This window comes from Artemia franciscana, chromosome 4, assembly GCF_032884065.1.
Source record: "Artemia franciscana chromosome 4, ASM3288406v1, whole genome shotgun sequence".
Classification (NCBI taxonomy): Eukaryota; Metazoa; Arthropoda; class Branchiopoda; order Anostraca; family Artemiidae; genus Artemia; species Artemia franciscana.
Genome location: NC_088866.1, coordinates 36,384,644 through 36,409,082, shown reverse-complemented (window position 1 = coordinate 36,409,082; position 24,439 = coordinate 36,384,644). Strand labels below are relative to the sequence as shown.

The 24,439-nt window shown below is 34.1% G+C and overlaps 1 protein-coding gene across 1 annotated transcript in view; it reads right to left on the bottom strand.

Annotated features, from left to right (window-relative positions):
* The window catches only part of LOC136025758 (roundabout homolog 2-like), a 124,778-nt gene that overhangs the window by 2,167 nt on the left and 98,172 nt on the right, over positions 1-24,439 (bottom strand). The window contains exon 10 of the mRNA XM_065701745.1: positions 8,096-8,373. Coding sequence (XP_065557817.1) covers positions 8,096-8,373 — 278 coding nt within the window. The remainder of the gene's footprint in view (positions 1-8,095; positions 8,374-24,439) is intronic.

The following is a 24,439-nucleotide window of genomic DNA, read 5'->3' as shown; positions in this document are numbered from 1 at the left end:
ATACAGCACTATGTATATTCATTTAAATAGGGATGAAAATTGGTTCTAATGCCTATTGAGCTCAGTAAAAATGGCAATAATGTAGCTTTGTGCATATTCAGTCTCTCCTGGTAGACTATCCCGATCTGGGGTCTTTTTCCTGGGTCTCTTAATTTGAAATATCTGATTCTTTTCAAATACTCTACATATTATCCCCGTTGATTGTCATTGTGTCTGTGAATTTTCTTACAATCATGGTAGTTATCTTTCTATTTTGAATTTCCTTTAGTGATTTTTCTTTTCTTCTATGGCATAAATTGGCAGGTTTAACCTTACTAAAAAAAGAAGAAAAGTTTTCTTTTCTTGCCATTTTGCTTATTGTATTAGCACTTTTAAACTTCTTTTGACGTTATAGAATTTTAATTCGGCTTCATTTTTATCGGAAAAAAAAAATCGGAAAAATTAGAAAAAATGAGATATTTTTAACTTACGAACGGGTAATCGGATCTTAATGAAATTTAATATTTAGAAGATCATCGTGTCTCAGAGCTCTTCTTTGAAATCCCGACCGGATCCGGTGACATTGGGGGAGTTGGGGGGGGGGACCTAAAATCTTGGAAAACCCTTAGAGTGGAGGGATCAGGATGAAACTTGGTGGGAAAATAAGCATTAGTCCTAGATACGTGATTGACATAACTGGAACAGATCTTCTCTCTTTTTTTTTGGGGGGGGGCTAGGGGTAGGGTTAATTCTAAAAAATTAGAAAAAATGAAATATTGATGATGTGTGATGTGCGATGAGTGATCGGATCTTGATGAAATTTGATATTTGGGAGGATATCGTGCCTCAGAGCTCTTGTTTTAAATCCCGACCGGATCCGGTGATATTGAAGGGAGTTTGGGGGAACCTAAAATCTTGGAAAACACTTAGAGTGGAGGGATCGGGATGAAACTTGGTGGGAAAAATAAACAAAAGCCCTAGATACGTGATTTAGATAACCGGAACGGATCCGCTCTCTTTGGGGGAGTGGGGGCGGAGGGCTGATTCAGAAAAATTAGAAAAAATAAGGTATTTTTAACTTACGAAGGAGTGATCGGATCTTAATGAAATTTCATATATAGAAGGACCTCATAACTCAGATTCTAATTTTAAATCCCGACCGGATCAAGTTTCATTGGGGGAGGGGGGGCGGAAATCTTGGAAAACGCTTAAAGTGGGGAGATCAGGATGAAACTTGTTGGGAAGGATAAGCACACGTCCAAGATACGTGACTGACATGACCGAGACTGGATCCGTTCTCTTTGGTGGAGTTGGGGGGGGGGAGTAATACGGAAAAATAAAAAAAATGAGGTATTTGTAACTTACGAACGGGAGATCGGATCTTAATAAAATTTGATATTTAGAAGGATCTTGTGCTTTAGAGCTCTCATTTCAATCCCGACCAGATCCGGTGACATTGGGGGGAGTTGGAGTGGGAAACCGGAATTCATGGAAAACGTGAAAAATGAAGTATCTTTATCTTACGAATTGGTGATCGGATCTTAATGACACTTGATATTTAAAAGGATCTTATGTCTCAGATGCTTCACGTTTAATTCAAATCCGATGAGCGGAAAAAGGGGGTTGGAGGGGGAAAAAAGAAATATTGGAAAACGCTTGAAGTGGAGAGAGGACGATGAAACTAGATGAGAAGAATAAGCACAAGTTATAGATACGTGATTGACATAATTGGGACGGATCTCTTCACTTTGGTATGAGCTCTAGCAAAATTATGACAGAATTATTAGAAACCGGAAATCTTTGAAAACGCTTAGAGTGGAAAGATCAGGATGAAAATTGATGGATAGAATAAGCACAAGTTATAGATACAAGATTGACATAATTGGTACGGATCTGTTCTCTTTGTGGGAGCTGGGGGTGTTAATTGGGAAAAATTAGAAATATTGAGGTATTTTTAACTTAAGAGTGGGTGACCGGATCTTAATGAAATTAAATAAAAAAAAACAAATTTTTTTTAGCTGAAAGTAAGGAGCGACATTAAAACTTAAAACGAACAGAAATTACTCCGTATATGAAATGGGTTGTCCCCTCCGCAATCCCTCGCTCTTTACGCTAAAGCTTTTAATTGTTTTAAAAAGCAGAATTGTGGCAGAGTCAAACTTTAGCGTAAAGAGCGAGGGATTGCGGAGGGGACAACTCATTTCATATACGGAATAATTTCTGTTCGTTTTAAGTTTTAATGTCGCTCCTTACTTTCAGCTAAAAAATTAGTTTTTTTATTTAATTTCTGAACGTTTTTTAATTAATGCATGTTTAGTTTTGGCTCTCCGCACATAAATTATTAAAATGAAATTTTTATATTAATTCTTTTTTGGCTAAATGGCTTTCTCTTAGTTTTGATCAGACGATTTTGAGAAATAAGGGGTGGAGAAGGAGGCCTAGTTGCCCTCGAATTTTTCGGTTACTTGAAAAGGCAACTAGAACTTTTAATTTTTAACGAACGTTTTTATTAGTAAAAAATATACATAACTTAAGAATTAACTTACGTAACAAACTTTCATAACCTTATATTTTTATTATGTATACAAGGGGGTTTGTACCCTCGTTAATACCTCGCTCTTTACACTAAATCGTAAGTTTTGTCCCAATTCTTTAAGGATGACCCCTGAATCAGAAAGGCCGTAGAATAAATAGTTGAAACTACTAAAAATACTTTAGCATAAAGAGCGAGGTATTTATCTCCTCCTAAATACCTCGCTCTTTATGCTAAAAGTATCATTAGAACCCCTCATATTCGTAATAATATCTGTTCGTTTTAAGTTTCAATGCTACTCTTTCCTTTCATTTGAAAAAAGTTTTCATGTTTATTTTTCATTGTTTCCTTATAGTAATGCTAGAAAATCCTGATCCGTTGACTTTGGGAAAAAATGAGCGTGGGAGGGGGCCTAGATGCCCTCCAGTTTTTTGGTCACTTAAAAAGGGCACTAGAACTTTTCATTTCTGTTAGAATGAGCCTTCTTGCGACATTCTAGGACCACTTGGTCGATACGATGTCCCCTGGGAAAAAGAAAAAAAACAAACAAAAAAACAAACAAATAAACACGCACCCGTGATTTGTCTTCTGGCAAAAAATACGAAATTCCACTTTTTTGTAGATAGGAGCTTGAAACTTCTACAATAGGGTTTTCTGATACACTGAATCTGATGGTGTCATTTTCGTTAAGATCCTACGACTTTTAGGGGGTGTTTTCCCCTATTTTCTTAAATAAGGCAAATTTTCTCAGGCTTGTAACTTTTGATGGGTAAGACTAAACTTGATGAAACTTATATATTTAAAATCAGCATTAAAATGCGATTCTTTTGATGTAGCTATTGATATCAAAATTCAATTTTTTAGAGTTTTGGTTACTATTGAGCCGGGTCGCTCCTTACTACACAGTTCGTTACCACGAACTGTTTGATTTGATATTTAGAAGGAACTCATGTCTCAGAGCTCTTATTTCAAATCCCAACCAGATCTGTTGACATTGGAGGGGGTTGGAGGGGGAACCGGAAATCTTGGAAAACGCTTAGAGTAGAGAAATCGGGATGAAACTTGGTGGGTAGAATAGGCAAATTTCGTAGATACGTGATTGACGTAACCTTACTAGATCCACTCTCTTTGGGGGAGGTAGGGGGTGGGGTTCAGTGCTTTGGCGAGTTTGGTGCTTCTGGACATGCTAGGACGATGAAAATTGGTAGGGATGTCCGGGAGCTGCACAAATTGACATAATAAAGTCGTTTTCCCCGATTAGACCATCTGGGGGGCTGAAGGGAGAGGAAAAATTGGAAAAAAATGAGGTATTTATAACTTATGAGTGGGTGATCGGATCTTAATGAATGTTGATATTTAGAAGGACCTCGTAACTCAGAGCTCTTATTTTAAAGCATTAACCCTCCGATTTTCCTTTTAAATCAATCTATTGGTTCTTAGAATTTTGCTAGAGTTCAAACCATATGAGCTCTTGGCTCTTGGCTCGTCCGGCCTTGTCACAAGTGCCATACGAGCTCTTAGCTCTTGTTCATATTGGGTTTACACATAAACTATTATTTGTATAACTATGCTAGTTTTAACATTTAGTTCTTTTATATTAGTCCTATGGGTACTTCTTGGCATTCAGGCGTCATTATTGCCCAAATTATTATAATGATAAGTAGGTTGAAAGGCTATATAATGTTGGATTAGTATAATCATATTTTGCTCTTGTATGTAGTCTAACCTATTTATTTGACTAGATCTTCTCAGGCTTTATTTCCATTTTTGAGACAATTAGAAATCTACGTTTTATTGGATCAAATTCGTTACATGTGATTGTTGATGCTTGCCGTACTTCGCGTAATTTACTTGAGCTAATACGATAAATCATGGAATGAATCTTTGACTCTGTTTACTTCACAGTTTTTAGTTTTTACAACTTTTTTAATATAAACTACAGAAATTACCCTTAGTTAATTATTATCTTCAAAAGAACAACTCTGTTCCATTGGCAATAAAAGAGGAGATTAATAGTATTCAATACGGAATGTAAAATTCTGGCAATTTATACATATGCTGAGAACTCAAATGCAGGATATGCTGAGAGCTCTTATTTAAAATTCCGACCAGATCTGTTGACATTGAGGGGAGTTGGAGGGGGGAAACCGGAAATCTTGGAAAACACTTAGAGTGGAGAAATTGGGATGAAACTTGGTGGGTAGAATAAACAAATGTTGTAGATACGTGATTGGCGTAACCGTACTGGATCCGCTCTCTTTGGTGGAGTTAGGGGGTGGGATTCAGTGCTTTGGCGAGTTTGGTGCTTCTGGACGTGCTAGGACGAAGAAAATTCGTGGGCGTGTCAGGGAGCTGCACAAATTGACTTGATAAAGTCATTTCCCCGGTTCGATCATCTGGGGAGCTAAAGGGAGAGGAAAAATTAGAAAAAATCGGATCTTAATGAATTTTGATATTTAGAAGGACCTCGTGACTCACAGCTTTTATTTTAAATCCCATCCGGCGTTAAGCCTCTGATTTCTTTTTTAAATCAATCTATTGATTCTTATAATTTTGCTAGAGCTCATACCAAAGTGAGGAGATCCGTCCCAATTATGTCAATCACGTATCTATAACTTGTGCTTATTCTTCTCATCTAGTTTCATCGTGATCTCTCCACTTCAAGCGTTTTCCCAGATTTCTTTTCCCCTCCCTCCAACCCCCCGTGTCCCCGGATCCGATTCGAATTAAAAATGAAGCATCTGAGACATAAGATCCTTCTATATATCAAGTTTCATTAAGATCTAATCACCCAGTCATGAGATAAAGATACCTCAATTTTCACGTTTTCCAAGAATTCCAGTTTCCCTATCGAATTCCCCCCAATGTCACCGTATCTTGTCGGGATTTAAAATACGAGCTCTAAAGCACAAGATCCTTCTAAATATCAAATTTCATGAAGATCTGATCACCTGTTCGTAAGTTACAAATACCTCATTTTTTTAATTCTTCCAAATTACTCCCTCCCCCCCCCCAAACTCCACCAAAGAGAGTGGATTCAGTCCGATTATGGCAGTCACCTACCTTGGACATGTTTTTATTCTTCCCGCCAAGTTTCATCCTAGTCTCTCCGCTTTAAGTGTTTTCCAAGATTCCCCCCCCCCAATAACACTGGATCCGGTCGGTATTCAAAATAAGAGATCTGAGTTACGAGGCCCTTCTAAATATTAAATTTAATTAAGATCCGATCACTCCTTCGTAAGTTAAAAATATCTCATTTTTTCTAAATTTTCAGAATTAAAAACAACTCCCCAAAATAGAGTGGATCCTTTCTGGTTATATCAATCACGTATCTAGGACTTCTGCTTATTTTTCCCACCAAGTTTCATTCCGATCCCTCCACTCTAAGCGTTTTCCGAGATTTTAGTCCCCCCAATTCTCCCTCTTAATGACTCTGGATCCGGTCAGGACTTAAAGTAAGATATCTTATTTACGAGATCCTTCTAAATATGAAATTTCATTAAGATCCGATCACTCCATCGTAAGTTAAAAATACCTAATTTTGCCTAATTTTTCAGAATTATTTTATTAAGATTCGATCACCCGTTCGTAAGTTAAAAATACCTTATTTTTTCTATTTTTTCCGATTTGACAAAACAATACAAAATTTAGAGCAAGCAACAAAAAAAAATACAATCAATTCAACTACGAAGCTATAATCAATTAGTTCGTGGTAACGAACTGCAAGTCATAAATAAAAAAAAACGGCTCAATAGTAACCGAAACTCTAGAACACAGAATTTTGATACCAATAGATGCATCAAAAGAATAAGATTTGTCCGCTAATTTCAAATATATAAGTTGTATCAAATTTAGTTTTTCCCATCAAAAGTTACGGGCCTGAGGAAATTTGTCTTATGCCCGAAAAAAGGGAACCCCTCCCCCCTGAAAGTAACATAACCTTAACGAAAATCTCACCATTTAATTCAACTCATCACTAAACTCTACTGTAGAAGTTTCAAGCTCCTATCTGCTAAAATGAGGAATGTTGGGATTTTTTTTTTGCCAGAAGAAAGATCAAGGACGCGTGTTTATTTTTTTCCCAGGGGTTATCGTATTGACCCAGTGGTCCTAGAATGTCGCAAGAGGGCTCATTCAAAGGTAAATTAAAAGTTTTAGTGCTCTTTTTCAAATGACCAAAAATTTGGAGAGCAACACCTTCTTTTTACCCTAAGTCACCTGATCAAAGTCTCTGGGGAAGGTCTGCAAGTTGTGGACTTAGCCCTTTTTATAGATAGTATAGGAAATTGCAAAGTATACAGACGTTTCAGTTTTTTCTGGTGGGGGGGGAGCACAAGCAGAGGGGGGTATGTAGGAGGATCTTTCCATGGAGAAACCTTTCATGGGGGAACTGAATTTTCCATCAAGGGGACACTGGATTTCCAAGCATTATTAAAAAAGGATCAGACATTACAAAAAAAACAACAAGTTTCTTCAGCTCAAAGTAAGGAGCAGGATTGAAACTTAATACGAACAAAAATTATTACATATGAGAAGGTTCACCCTTTCGTCAATACCTCGCTCTTTACGCTAATTTTTTTTTAAGTATTTTCAAAAGAGCTATTTATTCTAATTAAACGGCCTTTGTGATTCAGGGCTAATTTTTAAGGAATTGGAACCAAATTTGAAATTTAGCGTGAAAAGCGAGTATTGACAAGGGGGTGAACCACTTCAAATACTTAATAGTTGCTGTCCGTTTTAAGCTTTAATGTTTCTTCTTACATTCAGGTGAAACTCATGTCTTTTTTTATTTAATTCAATTAAGTCCGATGTAATAATTTCTGCTCATTTTAAGTTTAATATTTTTCCTTACTTTCAGTTGAAAAAACTTTTTTTTTCAGATTGAAAGCTTTTTTCATTTAATATGTAAACAATGGACAAAGTTCCCAACTTTAAGCCCTCCCCCCGGAGACTTTGAGAAATTAAGTCATCCTTAAAGAAATACTTATTATATTTTTTGACTATGCTGAACAAAATGGCTATCTCAAAGTTTTGATTGGGTGACTTTGAGAAAAACGAGGTGGGAGGGGCCTAGTTGCCCTCCAATTTTTTGTCACTTGAAAGGGAACTAGAAATTCTAGTTTATGTACGAATGAGACCTCTCGCAATATTCTAGGATCACTGGATCGATAAGATCACCCTTGGAAAAAAAAATATATATAAACACGCATCCGTGATCTTTTTTCTAGCAAAAAAACATAAAATTCGATATTTCTATAGATAGGAGCTTGAACGTTCTACAGTAGGGTTCTCTGATATGCTGAATATGATGGTGTGATTTTCGTTAAGAATTTATAACTTTTAGGGGATGTTACCCTGTTTTTCAAAAATAAGGCAAATTTTCTAAGGGTCGTAACTTTTGATACTAAAGTTTGATTCTTTGTCACAACTCTAGTCTTAAAAAAAGCTTTAGCGTTAAGAGCGAGGCATTGAGGAGGGACAGCCCGATAATTTATATTATTTTTAAGTTTAAATTTCGCTCTTTACTTTCTGTAAAAAAAGCTTTTTTTTTATTAAATATACCGATATATTGAGACAACTTACCTCCCAGATAACCTGGACTGAAGTAGCATTAATAGACACTACTTTATCAAGCCTTAACACTTGACCGGCCAAAGCTTCACGGGTCTGTTCCCTCTCACCTTCATCCGCATCGTCAATTAATGATTCAGTTATTTCAATCCAGTCAGATATTGGTGATGGCAAACTAAGTCCGTGTGAGTTTTCTGCTCTGACCAAAACTAAATACAAATTTCCTGGCAGTAAATTTTTCAGAGTATAAGAATCAGAAGCTAAACGCCGTTCAATGACCCTCCATTGACCTAGAAAGGAAACACATTTGATTGTAGGAAGTACAGAATTTAAAATAGGTATTTTCGTAAAATCAGCAATATTTAAAAAAAGTAAGTGGGCACTAAATCTTGCCTATTTGGCACCCTTATTTCGGCACTAAAGCTTGCTGATACTACATACAGGAAACCTTCCCTATACTAAACTAGAGTATTGACCTACTTATATAAACAGCTGCACAGACAGGTATCTGACGCTTTTGGATGAATAAACTGCATATTTCTGTCAGGACATGCTCAGCAAATATTCGATCTTTATTGAATAAAAGCAACATCGAGTTATTATAAAACTTAATATTCAAGTCATGACAATGAAATGAATATAGTTTTTTGTCTTTTGAAAAGATTGTGGCAGATCCTGGTCATCCATGTCCAACCACCAAGGAGCCCCAAATGTCTCTATCCTCCAACTTTTTGCCCCCATTTCTAGTTCTTATTTTTTTTAACTTAATTTTTTTACTTCAAATTTTTTTCAACTTTCTTTCATGTCTTAAAATGACATAAAATATACTTCAAACAAAATCAATTTACTAGTGAAAATTTCAAAGTATGAAATGGGGTTGATATAAATATGTTAGTTATGATTTCTCCTATTAGAAAAATAATGTTTGTAGCTACATTCATTTCTTTTTTTTGGACTTATTTTTTAACAAAATTTTGAGATTCGAATTTTTTGGAATATTCTGGGACTCAAGAAATTTTGAAACTCAAGAATTTTTAGGCTATTAGCAGCTGGTTCTGTCAAGTGATTTGTTTTGAAAGAATGTCGTATGGTAATAAGTTGTGATATTGATAAAATTTTTAGCCAAGTATTTCTAAATCTTGCGCAATATTACCAGAATATTGTTTGATATTACCAAAGATTTTGCAGAATTAAAACATTCATTTAATTTTTTTTGATGATATTCTACATGTCGTTGTTTAAATAAAAATATTTTATGCAATACTTTACAATGCTTCCATTATTTTTACGGTACGCTAGCAAGTCGAGCATTTAGAATGTTTTTAAAAAGTCGAAGATGTAAGAGAAGAAATTTTCAGAGACATAGATACTACTAGCGGGCTCAAATTTTTTTGTTTGACTTCAAAGTTTTTGGACTCACTTGTAGCTAATAAACCAAATGTATCTTAACCGTGTGTAATCTTGTTTGTCTAAACTAAAACCCAGGTTTCTTAAACAATCAAATATTTTTAATCAACTAGATGTAACTTAAGCGTGTGTGTTCTTATTTTTGAAAACTAAAATCTTAATTTTTTTTAATGATCAAAGATTTTTCATAAAACAGATTTTTCTTAACCTTATGTGTTCTAATTTGTCAAAATATATGATTTTGATGTTATCATAGAGGCTTCTCGTTATATCAATCGAAATTTTGATAACGTATTGCATCAAGATGTTTCGTAATATTAGAAAAGATTTTGAGATATGAAACGGATTTTTATTTAGTTAGAAACATATGAAGCGGGAATTAGAAGTAGTGGGGTATAGTTCAGCAGAAATTTTAGCATTGGACAAATTTTAGCAGAAATTTTTAGCATAATAACGAATCATCAAATTAATTGAACGATAAACTAACCAAACTCACTGATGAGCATCAGTTTAATAAAAATATTTCATCATTTAAGAAACTTGGGATTTAGTTTGGACAAACAAGAATAAACATGGATAAGATACATTTGACTTTACTAATAATATTGATCATTTGAGAAACTGGGGCATTAGTTTCTACATATAAGAATACACACGGTTCAGATACCTATGAATTTTTGAAAATATTTGATCATTTAAGGAACTTGGATTTATTTTTGACTAATAAAAATAAACATGGTTAAGATACATCTAATTTTAAAAAATATACGATCATTTAAGAAACGTGGCCTTTAGTTTTGACAAATAAGAAGACACACATTTAAAGTACATCTGATTTTAGTATTCAGAAATAAGGTTTTAGTTTTCAGAAATAGGAATACACAGGGCTATAATAAATCTGATTTACTATAAACATTTTACTATAAACAAATTCGGGTTGCAGTTTTGACAAATAATAAGATACAATGGTCAAGATAGATCTGATTAATAAAAATATTTGGTCATTTAAGAACCCCGGCTTTTAGTTTTGACAAATAAAAATGCACACGGTTAAAATACATGTGATTTATTAAAAATGTTAGATAATTTAAAAAAAAACTTTGATTCTATTTTTGACTAATAGAAATACACACGTTTAAAATACGTCTGATTAATTGAAAATGTATGATCACGTAAGAAACGTTTTTAGTTTTGGCAAATAAGAATACACACGTTTAAAATACATCATATTTTATTATAAAAATTTAATCACTTAAGAAACTTTGTTTTAGTTCTGATGAAGAAAAGCATACAAAATTAAAATCCCTCTTATTTATTATAAATATTTGATCATTTAAGAAACTTCAGTTTTACTTTTGACAAAATAAGAATGCACAGGATTAAAATGCATATAATTTATTATTAATTTATATAATTTACAAAACATGGGTTTTAGTTCTGACTAAAGTATACAGACGATTCAGATATCTCTGATCTATTAGTATTTGATCGTCTAAGAAGACTTGGGACAAAAAAAAATACAGACGAATTATGATATATCTGATTTATTAAAAAAAATTTATGATCATTTAAGAGACTTGGGCCTTAGGTTTGACAAATAAGAATACACACGGTTAAGATATATCTTATTTATTATAAATATTAAATCATTTAAGACACTTGGGTTTTAGTTTTGAAAAGTAAGAATGCACAGGGTTAACATACATTTGACTCTATTAATAATGTTTCATCATTTAAGAAATTTTAATTTTAGTTATGTCAAATAAGAACGCACATGGTTAAGATACATGTGATCTATTAAATATATCTGATAATTTAAGAAACTAGGGTTTTAGTTTTCACAAAAAATAATACATATCATTAAGATATATCTGATTTATTGTAAATATTTGATCATTTAAGAAACTTGGGTATTAATTTTGATAACTAAGAACACACACGGTTAAGATACATCTGTTTTTACTGATAATACTTGCAAATTTAAAAAGAACTGGTTGTAGTTTTGACAAATATGAACACACATGGTTGGAATATATCTGATTTACTGAAAATATTTGATCATTTAAGAAACTTGGGTTTTGTTTTTGACAACTAGGAAGATCTGAGTCCAAAAAATTATAACTAAGAAAAAGTCCCTTAAAGTATTATTTTTCTAATAGAAAAATTCACGACTAAGGATCGAATATTTGCCAATCATGTCCTGACAGGAATATGTAGGTCATTCACCCAAAACCGTCGGATATCTGTCTGGGTAGCTGGTTATGTAAGTAGGTCAATGCTGTAGTTTAGTACAGGGAAGTTATCCTGTCTGGAGTATAGGCAAGCTATAGTGCTAAAATAAGGGTTTAAGATCAGGACTACTGTATAGTATACTTCTAATATGGATTCGTGTTATGCTTCAAATTCATATTTGTCATTAAGTTGAATATTTGATGTTTTTGTCCCAGTAATATTTTCATCATTATTTACTAATGGGAATTGGTTGTGTCGGCAACATCTAGCCAAATACTTATCTCCAGCTGTTGAAACAGCAGTGAGACGTCAAGTAAATTAAGCCTGAAGTTCAACAAGTATTTCATATTATATCTTCAGGGTCAATTACAACGGTGATGAATTAGTCTACATTTAAAATTTTGGCAATTCTATCCTGTTTCATGGCTGAGGGTTTGATTCTGGCAAAAATTGGGTCTCCAGTACCCCGGCGGGTCCTTATGATGCCTTTAAAGTCGAGCAAACAGCTTGCTAACGATACCCTAGAAAATGCGATAAATTTGATTTCGTTCCTCTTAATGCTTCTTTTAAATTGGGCTACGAGAGGTGGGGCGAATTTTCCCTATAATTTTTCTTGTTGGAATAACCAAGGATACTTTGCTGCACATAAAAAATATTGTATTCTTGTGGCTCATACATTACATACCAGGTTATTGGCACCTGGGGGGGGGTGGATATACTACATACATAGGTATTTGTTCTATAGGTGTCGATCTATGTTACTGGCTCATGTTTTCCTATCAACACGGTTGCCTCAAGTAATGGTCGTGTCATGACCCTTCGTGTCTTCTATATCATTCTATTAACATCGACATTGCTTAAAACATTTCCTGAACAGCAACATTAGCTGCTAATGCTTCATTCAAAGGAATGAACATTAGTTCATTTCTTTTTTTACTTTGGGATAAAAATTTCTTGGTCTATATTATACCTAGATTTTTTTTTTCTGTCTTTTGTTAGTTTTTTTCTTGTGTCAAATCTTAAGAATTATTTGGTAACACAGTTTGTAAAGTATATCTTCTATCACCATGGGCAACACTTCCTAGTAACATATATCTCTGAGAGAAACATACGCACGAAACAAATTACAGATCCTTTAAAGTTTACAAAAACTATATTCTAATTCCCACACGTAGTTTATCACTAGAAAACAGTTAGCTTCCGTTGCGTGTAACCCCTGTACATCCTATATTGAAAGGATAAGTTTGCCAGTATATTTGATAACCTAAAGCCACTACAGTCAAAGCCATAGGTCCAGCCTTGTAAAATGAGAGGAAATAATAGTAGATGTAAACGATAGGGACAGTTAAAGACTCCTTCTTGAATTCCTAGGTGCCTTAGAATGTCTAAGAGGTCAGCTTTGACGTAATCTATTTAAACAACATCCGGGATCGTATCATGGATTTTTTATCGGGGGGGGGGGGGGGTATAAAAATTTTTGTGGGGGAGGGACAAAAAAATAAAAAACGTACCAGATTTGCCTATATTCATTTTTGTTACATTTTTACGAGTCTGACGGACAGTTCGGAGGAGGGAGGAAGTTCACTCCTAGCATTAATCCCCCGCCTCTAGATACGGTCTTGACTGTATTATGTGAAGGCTGCCATATATATTTTGTCAACTGGAAAGAGCTTCCACTAAATGTTTTTTATTTTCTCATCGTGAATTCGACTAAGTTTTCAATTAATCTATTTAGTACTATAGCTTTTTATGCTAATAATGAAGACTTAGCACTGCTTACATTTTCAAAAGATAAAAAGACTTAAATACCGAACAATGCCCTTAAAAAGTAATTAAAACCAACTTGATTTGCAGATTATATTTTGCCTCTTAGTCTAAAAGAGGGTTACTTCAAAATCGCTAGATAAGCCGATTAAAGCTATAGGAGGTAGATGTTTTTACTTTGTAAGACTTTTTTCGATGAGTTTTACTCGGGGAATAAGAGGCTACTGCTTTTTATGTTCCGTAGAAAATTTGTATTATTTTTTTATAAAGAGAAAGTAGAACTACTGAAAACGGATCAAAGTTAACGTAGTACGAGGAATGAGTGAGTTTTCAAGGCTATTTTAAATATATCGTAGATTGAAAAGACATAGAAAAAAAAACCTTGGATCTGTTTTGGGGATTGTTTTATCCCCAAAACATATATATATATATATATATATATATATATATATATATATATATTAAGATAAATAGATACAAAATTTAGATTATCTTGCTTAGAAACCGAACTTTTAAACGTAACTTTGGACACGTCAAACTAGACGTAATTAATTTGGTATATTTGGAATCAGAATAGCTAGACAATTCTTCTTTTATATTTATTGACATGAAAATTACAAAACCTTAATAAAAATAAAATACAAAAATATGATTATTTGTAAAATATGAAAAGAGAGATTTTATTAGCAGCTAATGTTGCTGTTCAGGAAATGTTTTAAGCAATGTCGATGTTAATAGAATGATATAGAAGACACGAAGGGTCATGACACGACCATTACTTGAGGCAACCGTGTTGATAGGAAAACATGAGCCAGTAACATAGATCGACATATATATATATATATATATATATATATATATATATATATATATATATATATATATATATATGTATATATATATATATATATATATAATATATATATATGTATATATATATATATATATATATATATATATATATATATATATATATATATATATATATTTCAGAAATGGGTTAAAAACCTATGCTAACCTAACCTTATCAAAGTTAGTGCAATCTAACCTGTCATCATCAAACCTTGCATTAATTAAATAATTGGCTGGCAACGCTGACTGAATCCGAGGACAAAAACCGGTGAATGTCTCCATTTCCAATATATATATATATATATATATATATATATATATATATATATATATATAATATATATATATATATATATATATATATATATATATATTAAGATAAATAGATACAAAATTTAGATTATCTTGCTTAGAAACCGAACTTTTAAACGTAACTTTGGACACGTCAAACTAGACGTAATTAATTTGGTATATTTGGAATCAGAATAGCTAGACAATTCTTCTTTTATATTTATTGACATGAAAATTACAAAACCTTAATAAAAATAAAATACAAAAATATGATTATTTGTAAAATATGAAAAGAGAGATTTTATTAGCAGCTAATGTTGCTGTTCAGGAAATGTTTTAAGCAATGTCGATGTTAATAGAATGATATAGAAGACACGAAGGGTCATGACACGACCATTACTTGAGGCAACCGTGTTGATAGGAAAACATGAGCCAGTAACATAGATCGACATATATATATATATATATATATATATATATATATATATATATATATAAATATATTATATATATATATATATATATATATATATATATATATATATATATATATATTTCAGAAATGGGTTAAAAACCTATGCTAACCTAACCTTATCAAAGTTAGTGCAATCTAACCTGTCATCATCAAACCTTGCATTAATTAAATAATTGGCTGGCAACGCTGACTGAATCCGAGGACAAAAACCGGTGAATGTCTCCATTTCCAAATTTCGGACATTTGCGTAACATATATACAATACTCATGGATTTTTAATTATATATATATATAAAAAAATTAACTGCAAGTAAGGAACGGCATTAAAACTTAAAGCGAACAGAAAGTATTTCGTATATGAAAGGGGCTGTCCCCTCCTCAACGCCCCGCTCTTTACGCTAAAGTTTGACTCTTTCTCCCAACTCTACTTCTTACAACAATAAAAAATTGTATCGTAAAGAGCGAGGTGTTGAGGAGGGGACAACGCCTTTCATATACGGAATAATTTCTGTTCTTTATAAGCTTTAATGTCACTCCTTATTTGCAGTTTAAAAACTTTTTTTTATTTAATTTCTTAACATTTTAGAATTAATGCATGTTTTGGTTCTGGCTCACCACACATGAATATTTAAAACGAAATTTGTATATTACTTTTTTTTATAAATGGTTTTCTCAAAGTTTTAATTGGACAATTTTGATAAAAAAAAAGGGGTGCAGGAGGAGGTATAGTTGCCCTCCAATTTTTGGTTACTTAAAAAGGCGACTAGAACATTTAATTTTTTTACGAACGTTTTTATTAGCAATAAATATACGTAACTTACGAATTAACTTACATAACTTCTATATTTGTATATTTTTATTACGTATATGAGAGGGTTCGCCCCCTCTTCCATACCTCGCTGTTTACACTAAAGCTTGAATTTTTCCCAATTCTTTAAGAATGACCCCTCAATCACAGAGGCCGTAGAATACACAGTTGAAATTACCGAAAAATACTTCAGCGTAAAGAGTGAGGTATTGAGGAAGAAACGAACCCCCTTATATAAGTAATAATTTCTATTTGCTTTAAGTTTTAATGTTGTTCCTTACTTTCAGTTAAAAAAACTTTTTTTTATTTATTTTTCCATTGTTTTTTTTTTTGAATAATGCTAGAAAATCCTGCGCCCCTTCATGGAAATTCTTTTCCCTCATGATTAATTGCTCAACGTAAAGATCATCCCACGTAACACCCTCCCCTTTACCACCCCCCTCCAAGCGAAAAAGTCCCCCTGAAAACGTCTGTACACTTCCCAATACCCATTACTTTATGTAAACAATGGTCAAAGTGTAGATAGGAGCTGGAAACCTTTACAGTAGGGTTTTCTGATGCGCTGAATCTCATTTTGTGATTTAAGATTCTTCATTAAGATTCTATGACTTTTAGGGTCGTTTCTCCCAATTTTCTAAAATAAAGTAAATTTTTTTAGGTTCGTAACTTTTGATGGGTAAAACTAAACTAGATGAAACTTATATATTTAAAATCGGCATAAAAATACAATTCTTTTGATGTAGCTATTGTTATCAAAATTCCGATTTTTAGAGTTTCGGTTACTATTGAACCGGGTCGCTCCTTGCTACAGTTTGTTACCACGATCTATTTGACTGTTTAGCTAATGTTATTTCTAAAGTAAGTTAAACACAAGATTTTTCTTATGGTTTCTTGATGAAGTTTTAAGGGCAATAGCACATTTTCGTCTTTACTACCATGTTGAATCGTGAAATAAAAAACTAATTTTTTCACTTTTTTCCATAAGAATTGAAACTATTTTGTATAGGATGCATCTGACTTGTTTTTTTTTTTAATTTGATAAAAATAAAGGTGGAGAAATCCCTAAACTCAGATTTTAAAGCGGTTTAAAAAGGAAAAAGCTATTTATTGGATTGTTTAAATAAACAAACCCATGTGCCGCAAGCTCTCAGCTCAAACCTTTTTATAACTTTTTTATACTTGCAAAAAAAAAAAAAAAAACATCAGTAGATCTAAGGACATTCGTGATAAAACCTTGTGTGGGGAAAGAATTATTTTGTAGCCTTTTATTTGGAGGGGTCACGGGTCAATGTTTTCCTGCAACTTTGTGGGCCAATAATTCTATCAAGATTCTAGTTCAAAGAAAATGCAATATACCAACCTTTCGCTAAAAAGCTTCAATCAAAGTGGTGATGGGAGGGTTCTGACACACTTCGTTCCTCCGATAATACATGTAGTAAATTCCTGTCAAACAATTCCAGTTCAAAGTAAAGTATTACGTGCCTACCACTGCACTGAAAATTTGGTAGTTAGAGGTGGGGTGGTTGGAGGGAGGATCAGAAGATAAAGTTAGGTCAGAAGATATGGTCTCAATATTATTTCGAGGATAATTTTTTTTCCAAATAAAAAAATACAACAATCTTGTTATATAATACGCCTATAAAATATTATGCCCGGATCTATTTTTATCTAGTTGTGAAAATTATATGGTAAACGCTACTGTTCAACAGACATTGAGCTTAATCGTTTCTTATATCTGATTAAATAAAAAAAAACAAGTTTTTCTGATTGAAACTAAGGAGTGACATTAAAACTTAAAACGAACAGAAATTACTCCGTATACGAAAGGAGCTTCTCCCTCCTCAGCACCCCGCACTTTTCGCTAAAGTTTGACTCTTTCTCTTAACTTTACTTTTTAAAACAGTAAAATACTTTAGCGTAAACAGCCCCTTTCCTATACGGAGTAATTTCTGTTCGTTTTAAGTTTAAATGTCACTCCTTACTTTCAGTTAGAAAAACTTGTTTTTTTATTTAATTTCTGAACGTTTTTGAATTAACGCATATTTTGATTTTGGCTCTCCGCACATGAATAACTAAAACGCAATTTTGATATTAACTTGTTTTTTGGCTAAATGGTTTTCTCGTACTTTTGATCGGATGATTCTGAAAAAAAGAGGAGCGGGGGAGTAGGCCTAGTTACCCTCCAATTTTTTGTTTACTTAAAAAGCCAACTACAACTATTAATTTTACGAACGTTATTATCAGTAAAAATGTACGCAACTTACGAATTAAATTACGTAGTCAACTTCTAAATTCGTTTGTTTTTATTATGTACTAGCTGTTGGTGGGGTGTTGGCACACCAACACCCGGTTGGTGGGGGCGCTTCGCGCCCCCCAAGTCCCCGTGCGCGTAAGTCGTTACGTGCCATATTAGTTACGCGCCATTGTAGTTGTGTCCCTGTGTCACACCTGTGAATATAGATATATATATATGTGTATACTAGCTGTTGGGGTGGCGGCTCGCGCCACCCCAACACCTAGTTGGTGGGGGCGCTTCACAACCCCCCCCCCCAAGCCCCCGCGCGCGCGTAAGTCGTTACGCGCCATATTAGTTACGCGCCATTGTAGTTGTGTCCCTATGTCCCACCTTTGAATATAGATATATATATATATATATATATATATATATATATATATATATATATATATATATATATATATATATATATATATATATATATATATATATATATATATATATATATATATATATATATATATATATATATATATATATGTTTTTAACTACGTAAAACTTGCGAATATACAACAATTTTTGCTGTCCCATTGTCTGTGTATATAAATAGATTGTCAGGTTTACCGACTCTTGAACATGCAACATATAATGATCCATGGGAAAAGAATCCGTATTTAGATCTATACCTCATGATTCTAATGATTGCCCTTGAGCTTTGTTGATGGTGATTGCTAATCGACCATTCCCTGTGTCGCCGTCGTTATTTATATATCCCCCTGTGCCCCCGGCGTCCCCGTTGTAGTTGTGTCCCTGTGTCCCGGTCGTCATTTATATTCCCTGTGTCCCGGTCGTCATTTGTGTCCTGGTGTCCCAGTCTGTGGTTTCTCTTTGAGTATCCCAGGCGTCATTTATATTCCTTGTGTCCCGGTTTCACGGTCGTCATTTGTGTCCCGGTGTCCCGGTCTGTATATACATTCGTTTTTGAATTGGTCTTTTCTTTAGTTTTTAGTTTTTTTAGTTTTTTTTAGTTATACCTCATGATTCTAATGATTGCCCTTGAGCTTTGTTGATGGTGATTGCTAATCGAACATTCCCTGTGTCCCCGTCGTCATTTATATATCCCCCTGTGCCCCCCAGCGTCCCCGTTGTAGTTGTGTCCCTGTGTCCCGGTCGTCATTTATATTCCCTGTGTCCCGGTCGTCATTTGTATCCCGGTGTCCCGGTCTGTATATACATTCGTTTTTGAAAAGGTATATGATGAAATAAATTTTTGTATTTTTCCCCTTTTTTTCTTTTTAGTTTTTTTTATTTTTATTTTTTTAGTTTTGTTTTTCTCCTTTATTTTTCATTTTTTTTCCTTTTTTTATTTTTTTTCTTTTTTAGTTTTTTTAGTTTTTTAGCTTTTTTAGTTTTTTTATTAGTTTTTTGTTTTTTTTTCTTTTTAGTTTTTTTGTAGTTTTTACCTTTTTTTTTAGTTTTTTTAGTTTTTTTTACTTATGTCCTGGTCGTCGTTTATACTCCCTGTGTCCCGGTCGTCATTTGTGTCCCGGTGCTTTGTTGATGGTGATTGCTAATTGAACATTCCTTGTGTCCCGGTCGCTTTCTCTTTGAGTGTCCCGGTCGTCATTTATATTCCCTATGTGCCGGTGTCCCGGTCGTCATTTGTGTCCCGATGTCCCGGTCTGTAATTTCGTCAGTCGAAAACATGGCGTCAGTCGACACACAAACATGACGTCACTCGACAGACACACACACACACAGACAACTTATTTATATATATATATATATATATATATATATATATATATATATATATATTAAACTCAAGGCCTTGCCAATAAATTCAAGCCACAAAACCATTAAAATTCAAGGCCTTGCAAAAGGGACAAATTTTAGACATAGTCCCGATTTGAACACATCTACTCAAGCTATAATCATCGACTGGGCTGTACCTGAATGCCAGGCGATAATTTTCAGGTTGCTCTTGTGATTCCTCGGCACGCTTTCCTTTGGTAATTTCTCTTTGAGACGTAAGCCTGTTTTCACGCTGTTGTTGTGATTCCTCGGCACGCTTTCTTTTCTTACTTTATCTATTAGCCGCAAGCCTTTTGGCATTAACTCTTTGATCTGCTTCCTTGCCTTTTTCTTCTGCCATTGTAGGATTTATACAAAAATTTCTCTTTGAATTAACTCTTTGAGCAGCTTCCTCGGCACGCTTTCTTTTGGTAATTTCTCTTTGAGACGCAAGCCTGTTTTCACGCTGTTGTTGTGATTCCTCGGCACGCTTTCTTTTCTTACTTTCTCTATTAGCTGCAAGCTTTTTGGCATTAACTCTTTGAGAAGCTTCCTCGGCTGTTTCTTCGGCCATTGTAGGATTTATATACTAAAATTTGTCTTTGAATTAACTCTTTGAGCAGCTTCCTTTGCTGTTTCTTCTATCATTTTAAGATCTATATTAAAAATTGCTCTTTGAAAGGTCTTCTTATATACTTATAATGACGTCATATACAGTCGACAAATATGACGTCAGTCGACAAACAACTTCATGACGGCATAATGCTCAACCTTTATAATGACTTCATTCGACAAACATGACGTCAGTTGAAGTGGATAAACATGACGTCAGTACACAAACAACCTATTTGTATATATATAGATATGAGGGATTTCGCCCCCTCCTCAATACCTCGCTCTTGCACTAAAGCTTAAATTTTGTCCCAATTCCTTAAGAATGACCCCTGAGTCACAAAGGCCGTAGAATAAATAGTTGAAATAAATAAAATTACTTTAGCGTAAAGAGAAAGGTATTAGGAAGAGGTAAACATCTCATATGTGTAATAATTTCTGTTCGTTTAAAGCTTCAGTGTTGCTCCTTACTTTTAACTGAAGAAACTTTTTCAAATTTATTTTTTTCATTGCTCTTTAAAAAAGACAAAAAAATCCTACATCCCCTTCATGGAAATTCTCTTCCCCCATATCAAATTGCTCCATGGAAAGTTCCCGCTGCATAACCTCCTCCCCTCAAACCCTCCCCCAAACCAAAAAAATCCCCTGAAAGCGTCTGTACGCTTTCTAATAACCATTACAATGTGTAGACACTGGTCAAAGTTTGTAACTTGAAGCCCCTCCCACGGGGACCTTGGGTGAGTATGTCGTCCCCAAAAACATAGTTTTTTGGTTTTTGACTATGCTGAATAAAATGGCTATCGCAGAATTTTGGTCAGGTGATTTTGCGGGAAAATGAGCGTGGGAGGGGGCCTAGGTGCCCTCCAAACTTTTGGTCACTTAAAAAGGGCACTAGAACTTCCGTTAGAATGGGCCCTATCGCGATATTCTAGTACCACTGGATCGATACGATCACCCCTGGGAAAAAAAAAACAAAAAACAAACAATCAAGATTTCAAGATCACGCATCCGTGACCTTTTCTGTGGCAAAACATACAAAATTCCACATTTCTGTAGGGTTCTCTGATACGCTAAATCTGATGGTGTGATTTTCGTTAAGATTCTATAACTTTTAAGGGATGTTTCCCCCTATTTTCTAAAATAAGGCAAATATTCTCAGGCTTTTAACTTTTGATGGGTAAGACTAAACTTGATGAAATTTATATATTTAAAATCAGCATTGAATTTGATTCTTTTGATGTAACTGTTGGTATCAAAATTCCGTTTTTTAGAGTTTCGGTTACTTTTGAGCCGGGTCGCTCCTTACTATAGTTCGTTACCACAAACTGCTTGATTTATTTCTGACCATGCAACGTAATGCTAGATTCCAATGAGAACTTACTTAAAAAATAATATTTATATCTTCAAAATATTTTATACTCGGTTTCCCCACTTAAAAATACTGAGACTCTTATATTTAAAAAGAAATAATTTTAGCCTTTAAGAGGTATAAATAACATACAGTCAACAAAAGCTTCATACAAAACTGCAATAATCCTTGAAAGTAATGATTTCTTCTTCTTTTGTTCTTCAAGTAGTATGTTTACCTTCCCCAATAGAAATACATAACTACTTGTCTTCTTCTATTGATCTAAGGTTCCACTCGCAGTTCTTCCTCTAATACAATGGGTTTCAAAGAAATATCCCAACCGAAAAGTAAACTTCAATTTACTAGCAGAAAAGCTAATCGTATTCTCAAAGGAATGGTTATCTAGAGCTATAGGCTTTGAATTGAATAAATATTATATTGGATAAAGGCAAAATTTTGGTTTTCGAAAACATGGTAGGTAATGCTGACAAAGTTGATTCAAATTCTTATAACCATGTTAATGATGTTTCGTCCGGATATGGAATTTTCTTGAACCTGATAAAGAGGAACAGTGTAGAGCAGTCAATACTAACTACTTTAAAGAATGTATTTATGAATCATTACCAAGAAATCAACCTTTAGGTCAATTAGGATCTTGCTTTGGCTTTCTATCTCTTCTAACATGTTTCGACAAAAAACTTACTTAAGTTTGATTGTGAGTTACAGGGGTTCTATTTTAACGAGGTGTGCATTGAACCGAAAAAAAAATTAAGCTGCAAAATCTTTACAACATATTACTTAAAATTGCTTTATACTGCGTGTTTTCATCCGCAGATTTATGAAGAATCCCGTTCACTGGTCATCTTAAGTGCAGACAGGTTCCACCATCAGACAGAAGCGGGGTCTAGAAGGATATCAAACAGTTTATAGTGACTAACTGTAAGTGAGGAATGACACGGGGTAATGAAAATTCTAAAAAAGAAATTTCAATATCAATAAATATATCAAAAGAATTGGCTTATAATGCTTATTTTAAATAAATACATTTTATTAGGCTTAGTATTGATGTTCTCTGGTTATGAGCCTGAAAATATTTGCTTTGTTTTGAAAAAGCGGGGAGAGAAAACTCCCTAAAAGTAAAACAATCTTAATACCCTACTGAATAGGTGTCAAACTCCTATCTGCAAAAATGTGTAATTTTGTACCTTTTGTCAGAAGAAAGATCACGGATGCGTGTTTATTTGTTCGTTTGTTGCCCCCCCCCCAGGGCTGATTGTATCTACTACTACTACTAATAATAATAACTCACTGCAGCACCAAGCCGCCTGAGGCTAACACAGCTACGCACGCTCCTCCTCCAGCCTAATCTATTCAAGACCTCCCTCTTTACACCCTCCCAGGAAGTTCAATTTCCTTCAAATCTTTATTTATGACATCCTCCCAACCCAGACAAGGACGACCTGCTTTCCGTATAGCCCCAGACGGTTGGCCAAAAAGGACAATCTTCGACAATCTGTTATCCTTCAACCGCCGAACGTGGCCTAGCCATCTCAACCTTTCCTTCATTATAGCCCTGGAAAGCGGGATTGAACTACATTTCTCGTACAACCTACTGTTTGAAATACGGTCAGTCAGCCGGGTACCAAGAACAATCCGTAGGCAATTTCTCTGGAAAACATCTAGTAATATGTGTACTAATTTCTGTTCGTTTTGTTTCTATCTCAGAATTTTGATCCAGTGACGTTGGGAAAATAATCTGCGTGGGAGGGGGCCTAGGTACCCTCTATTTTTTTTGGTTAATTAAAAAGGGCACTAGAATTTTTCATTTCCGTTAGAATGAGGCCTCTCGTAAGATTCTAGGACCACTGGGTCGATAAGATCACCCCTGAAAAAAAAAAAACACAAAAACAAAAACAAAAAACAGATAAACACGCATCCGAATCCAAGATCCGAGATCGAGATTTGCCTTCTGGCAAAAAATACAAAATTCCACATTTTTGTAGATAGGAGCTTGAAACTTCTACAGTAGGGTTCTCTGACACGCTGAATCTGATGGTGTGATGTTTGTTAAGATTCTATGACTTTTAGGGGTTGTTTCGCCCTATTTTCTAAAATAAGGCAAATTTTCTCAGGCTCGTAACTGTTGATGGGTAAGACTAAACTTAATGAAATGTACATATTTAAAACCAGAATTAAAATGCGATTCTTTTGATGTAGCTATTGGTATTAAAATCCCATTTTTAGAGTTTTGGTTACTATTGAGCCAGGTCGTACCTTACTACAGTTCGATACAACGAACTGTTTGATACTATCAAGGTAAGTGAATCTGCCAACCTGATCAGTCTTTTCGTTACCCAACGTCACCTTTTCATCTTCACTTATTCCTAGCCATAATGACTTAGTCTCCTTCACATTAATTTTCAAGCCTAATCTAGCACCCTGCACTCGCAAAACCTCTAAAAACATCGATTGTATTAAAAGTTAGAGTGCCCTTTTTAAGGGATCAAAACATTTGAGGTCAACTGTCCCCCTACCAG